At 46.4% G+C, this 5432-nt stretch overlaps 1 protein-coding gene across 1 annotated transcript; it reads right to left on the bottom strand.

Annotated features, from left to right (window-relative positions):
• Positions 1-1359: 1359 nt before the first annotated feature.
• On the bottom strand, positions 1360-5211 carry Rpl19 (ribosomal protein L19). The gene is made up of 6 exons (XM_020172256.2): positions 5079-5211; positions 3896-4002; positions 3219-3341; positions 2360-2480; positions 1887-1997; positions 1360-1554 (listed from the first exon to the last, which is right to left on the bottom strand). Exons 1-6 carry the CDS (start codon positions 5081-5083, stop codon positions 1431-1433), a joined length of 591 nt encoding a protein of 196 aa, XP_020027845.1. The 5' UTR covers positions 5084-5211; the 3' UTR covers positions 1360-1430.
• Positions 5212-5432: the final 221 nt, after the last annotated feature.

A 5432-nucleotide genomic window follows, 5' to 3' on the forward strand; every position in this document is an offset into this window, starting at 1 on the left:
TGTAAAGTGGCTCACAGTACTTGGCTCACAGAACAGATTTTTTATTAAAAAATTGGCAGTTATTATTACCAGTTAAGTAGGAAAATAAAATCCACTTCCTGTTAAGAGCAGATACAAATTAATTAAACAGACACAAATTAAGCAAGTCAATGGGTATGACAAGGTTGGCATTCGTGTTGTCTGTATCCCAGTTCCTGCTGGGTGAGGAGTCTTTGTACTCCACGTGGCTCGTGTAAACCAAGATAAAAACCAGACAAGAACTCTTGGGCAGGAAGAAGAGTTTTAGAGTAGTGCTTGAATCCCCAACTGTCCTGGAACCCCAGGGCAGATTTCAAGTGTAGATCTCAGTGCACAGCTGAAAGCATAAGCACACCGTTTTCTATGGGTGGTTTTCAGTTGAGGATGTACTTTCTTCCCTTAATGCCTATTTAGAGGCACATTCTGGCTGAAAGGAGTCCTTTGTAGTCTCAAAATGTTTCTTTGATTTCCTTAACTTTGGGTTCATTGCTTTTCATTGCCTCCCCTTCCAGACAACTCTATTCTTACAGAGCCACAGCAGGACATTTAAAAGGAAAAGTTGGTAGAATCATTAGTGACTACTAGCAATCTATTTCCCCAGTGTGTTCCAGCTACTCTGGAGGCAAAAGCATCACTTGAACCCACTAGTCTATGACCTACCTAGGAAAGCATAACTGGCTAACAAAAAAGTAACCAGTTGTCACAACTGACCTCTCACCAACACCCTGAGACCACTTCCTAGGCAAAACTAATGAGCTTTTGTAAAGGGCAAGAATATTTTTTGTCAGTACTAGAATTCAAACTCAGGACCTCAGGTTTGCTAGGGCGGTACTCTACCACTTGAGCTACTCTTTATCTGGCTTAAACCACAACCCTCTTGATCTCTACCTCCTGAGCCGATTAGATTATAAGATTATGGACACCTGGCTCGTTTTCTTGCTTTTTAGGACAGGGTATCAGTATTTTGCCCAGGCTGGCTAAACTCAATCCTCCTTCTTCAGCTGCCTGAAGCTTTTTTTGTTAAGTGGTGCTGGGGGTTGAACTCAGAGCCTTACACTTGCTAGGCAGGTGCTCTACCACTTGAGTCATACCCCAGCCCTAAAAAGCAGTTTCATGGAGGCGTGGATCTAAGCCAATCTTTATGTCACTTCTAAGATGGCCCCACATCCCACACAGATGAGCTGGAAGACATTTTTTCTTATGGATGGAGGGGTCAGGAGGAAGAAACAGAACAATAACCCTTGACGTGGGCCTATATCCCAGGCCCCAGTGTGGCCAGCTCTGAATATCAAATCACCAACTCACTGAGCAGCCAGAAACTACAAGAAGCAGAGGCAACAGTTAAGATAGACTTTTTCTATTTTAATGACTGATCACCGAGGCCACTATGTACAGACACGAGAGGGCAAACTTCACTTCTTGGTCTCTTCCTCTTTGGATAGAGTCTTGATGATCTCCTCCTTCTTGGCCTGGAGGCGCTCCTCACGGCGCTTGCGTGCTTCCTTGGTCTTAGACCTGCGGGCCTCAGCCTGGTCACTGGTAAGGGAAGAGAAAAGATGGTCAGTTTGGGAAGAGATGAACTGCTGGTGAGACAGAAGCACATCAGACCTCTAAACCCTTTGGGTCTAGTGAGTTTAAGAAATGAGAGCTCCTGCCTCAACAAACCTACAGTTCCTACTGGACAATGATGTGGTGCAGGCATGTGTAGAATGAAGGAGCATATACCTCTAGCATTACAGCCGTTCCCAACAGACTGCATGCGAGCCAAGATTCAGGAAGCAGCACATCTCACCTCAGAAGTATCCTTACAACCAAGGTCAAAGAACCAGTGCCTATGACATTTAAGGCCAATTCCTAAAGACACTTACGCCAGAAGCTTCTTGCGGGCTTTGTCTGCCTTCAGCTTGTGAATGTGTTCCATGAGAATCCGCTTGTTTTTAAACACATTCCCCTTCACCTTCAGGTACAGGCTGTGATACCTGCAGTGTACAAGGAACAAAAGCAGATGTTCTGGTTAGTGATGGCATTAGAGGCTGGCCCCTGTGAGCTGAGCTGTACCTCTAACTCAAGGACCACTAAGTTTGTACAGTTTCTTTCCTACTGCTGTAGGGATGACTTTTCCCAAATCAAGACTTTGGTGCAGTTCCTACACACAAAGAAGTTGCTTGGCAAATAAATTCAATTCTTGGGCTATCATGATGCCATAGGAGACAACAAAGAAAAACAGACCAGAATGGGATAAATTTCTTAGAAAAGATTCCTCCCTAAGGCCACAGTGACGGAAAGAATTGTACAAAGACTGAGCAATCTAGGTGGCAAACCGGTCTTGCCGTGAGCTCACATGTGGCGGTCAATCTTCTTAGATTCACGGTATCTCCTGAGCAGCCTGCGCAGAATTCGCATCCTCCTCATCCAGGTCACTTTCTCTGGCATCCGGGCATTGGCGGTACCCTTTCGCTTCCCTGCGGGGTAAGGGAATTAGAAATCAGTTACCCAGGACCACTGTAGCTTCACGTTTTTTGTTTTATTTTTTGGCAGTTCTGGGGTTTGAACTCAGGGCCTCATCATTGCTAGGCAGGTGCTTTACCACTTGACCCACTCAGCCAGCCCCCACATATTATGATTGTACAGATTTTCCTTTTTTTTCCTTCCCATTTACTTGTTTATACTACTGGGGATTAAACTGAGGGTTCTACCACTCCAGCCACACCTTCAATCACACTTACACAAACAACTTTTTTCTTTTTTGTGGGGTGGGGAGAAGAGATGGGGGTCTTACTACAAAGCCCAGCCTGGCCTTGAACTTGAGATCCAGGCCTCTCCAGTGCTGGAATTAAAGGTTGTGTGCCACCACACCTGGCTCAAACATGGCAAGTATTCCCCATTCTCATTAACTTCTTAAGAGCATGAATGTAGGACCTTTCTTTTCTTTTTTGGTGGCACTGGGGTTTGAACTCAGAGCCTCATGTTTGCTAGGTAGGCACTCTACCACTTGAGCCACTCTGCCAGTCGTGAGGTAACATCTTGAAAAAAAAGAAAAAAAGATCCTGTGGATCAACACCTATCATTTATTTTTTTGGCAGTGCTGGGGAGGAAACCTAGGGCCTCCCACAAGGTTGGAAAGTTTCCACCAGAGAGCTAAGCCCCAATCCCTGCACCTAGTATTTAAATTATAGAGAAAAAGGGGAAATCATGCTTACCTATGCCCATATGCCTGCCCTTTCGGCGAGCCAAGGTGTTTTTCCTGCATCGAGCCCGAGAATGCACTGTCACAGGCTTGCGGATGATCAGTCCATCTTTGATCAGCTTCCGGATCTGCTGACCTGGAAGAGCACAATGCGCCTAGGGACTGAGTGGGTCCCAGCTGCAACCTAGGACAGGCCAGATACTGTTCATATCCTGGGCCCAAAGAGCTCAAAAACTGGAAACACTTAAAGGTTATTATTTGTTTTAAAAAAAAAAAAAAAAAAAAAAAAGAAGACCCCACATTTCTACTTTTTAAGTTCTTTAATTGCCTGAATAACCATATGCCAATAGGCCTCTACTGAAAAATCTGAGGCTTCAGATCTTTCTACTGCATCACTTCATCTGCACTCTAGTCTCACTAGTCCTCAATCCCAGTCTTAGATCAGGGTTTCTTTTCACAAACCTCCACATCTCCTCTAATCTATCTGCTTCAAAAGTAACCTCCAGGCAAATGTCAGGAAAGGGATTCTCCTCTCTTTGTATTTTTAACATCTCTATTTTATAGGTCTCTTGGATTGTGAACTTTCTTAGGTTTGAAAAGGGTCAACACAATTGTCTTGTTTGTACATCTCTGTGATGCAAACAAGGTAAGGGATAGGCTGGAGAAGGACCTGAGATTCTAAGTACTCACGAGAGTTGGCATTGGCGATTTCATTGGTCTCATTGGGATCCAACCAGACCTTCTTTTTGCCACAGCGGAGGACACTGGAGGCAAGCCTCTTCTGAAGCCTGAGCATACTGGGGGACACAGACAGCACTATCAGACACTGGACAGCACTTCTGGATAAGAATTTGCACTCCAAACAGGACCTGCCCTCTACTGTCTTTTCTTTTCTTCAGTATCTGGGGCTTGAACTCAGGGCCTCACGTTTGCTGCGCATGCACTCTACCACTTGAGCCACTCCTCTAGCCCAGGACCTGGCTCTAATCTAGTCTTTCAATATTGTGCACCTCACATAAGGTATAAAAAGTGGATAAAGGGCTGGTGGAGTAGCTCAAGTGATAAAGCTGCCTAGCAAGGGTGAAACCCTGAGTTCGAAACCCAGTACCACACACACAAAACAAGTGGATAAAAGTCATATATATGGGTAAACACCCCCCCATCCCCAAGACTTTTGCCATCCACACATCCTATAATAATCATCCCCAAACCGAGATCACTGATAAAGCCATGAATGATGCCACAGTAGGAGACTTAAAACCAAGATATGCCTAAACCTCTTTGTGCCTGTTTTGTTCTCGGACATTAAAAACAAAATTGGAAGGAGAGAGCTTATGCCTTTTCTGGTATTCAGCTGTATTTAGAGTAGACATATTCCTTTACTTTCTGGACTCATGTCTTCGTTTTGTTATAGTAATGAACTATATAACTAACTTTAGAGATGTTACAATTAACCAGGGTGGAAGCAGTGCCAGAGAGCTCCGCAAGGCCTCGGCCGCCGGAGGCTTGCCCGAGGCTTGTCCCACGTCACATGGAAGCAGAGATCTGCCTGGCTCCGGGTGTGCTTAGCGAGCACGGGAGCCACAGCCTAGCTCCCGCCGCTACCCCTGCTCTACCCGCGTGGGTCGCCCCGAACATCCGCGGGACGCGCCGCCTGCCGGGGCAGCTCTTTCCGGGTCCCCGGTTCCCGCGATACTCCCCACCCCCATCCTTTAGAGGCCGGGGCCTAAAGTGCTCCGTCTACCACAAGCTCCGGAGCCGGCCGCTTCAAGGCTGCCTGCATCTCCTCTTCCCCACCCGAGGTTACGGCACCGAACCCCTCCTGTCCCCGCCAGGCCGGATCACCCCACTTAGGAGACCCGCGCGCCCTTACCTCATGGCTGCGGCCGCAGCAGCAAAAGGAAAGAACTTGCTCTGGCCAGGCTTCTCCCATTATCTGTGAAGGGGAGAGCCCAAATCCCACTTCACTTTTGTATGTATTCCCTTCTGATGTTTAATCTTCTGCCACCTCAGACGCACTTATATTCTTCATAAAAACCTGGGGTAATATAAGCTTAATATCAGAAACTGTTTTAAATTTAAAAAAACATAGAAAATATACCCCCTCTGTAAGGCAAAGTGGTATAGTCCCACTTTACAGTAGACATGCGCAGTATGGGTATTTGATCACGTGGGTCTGAGTGGCCGGAAGTCGCGTGTTGGGTCGCGCAGGCGGAGTGAGAGATTT

Source organism: Castor canadensis, chromosome 11 (assembly GCF_047511655.1).
Source record: "Castor canadensis chromosome 11, mCasCan1.hap1v2, whole genome shotgun sequence".
Lineage (NCBI taxonomy): Eukaryota > Metazoa > Chordata > Mammalia > Rodentia > Castoridae > Castor > Castor canadensis.

What these genes read in the sequence shown, in the direction of transcription:
- Rpl19 (XM_020172256.2), bottom strand. An exon ending in GGGCAGGCATATGGGCATAG is followed by an intron (nt 2,481 to 3,218) that starts GTAAGCATGATT and finishes CTTACCCCGCAG; the next exon opens with GGAAGCGAAAGGGTACCGCC. An exon ending in GCCCGCAAGAAGCTTCTGGC is followed by an intron (nt 1,555 to 1,886) that starts GTAAGTGTCTTT and finishes TTCCCTTACCAG; the next exon opens with TGACCAGGCTGAGGCCCGCA.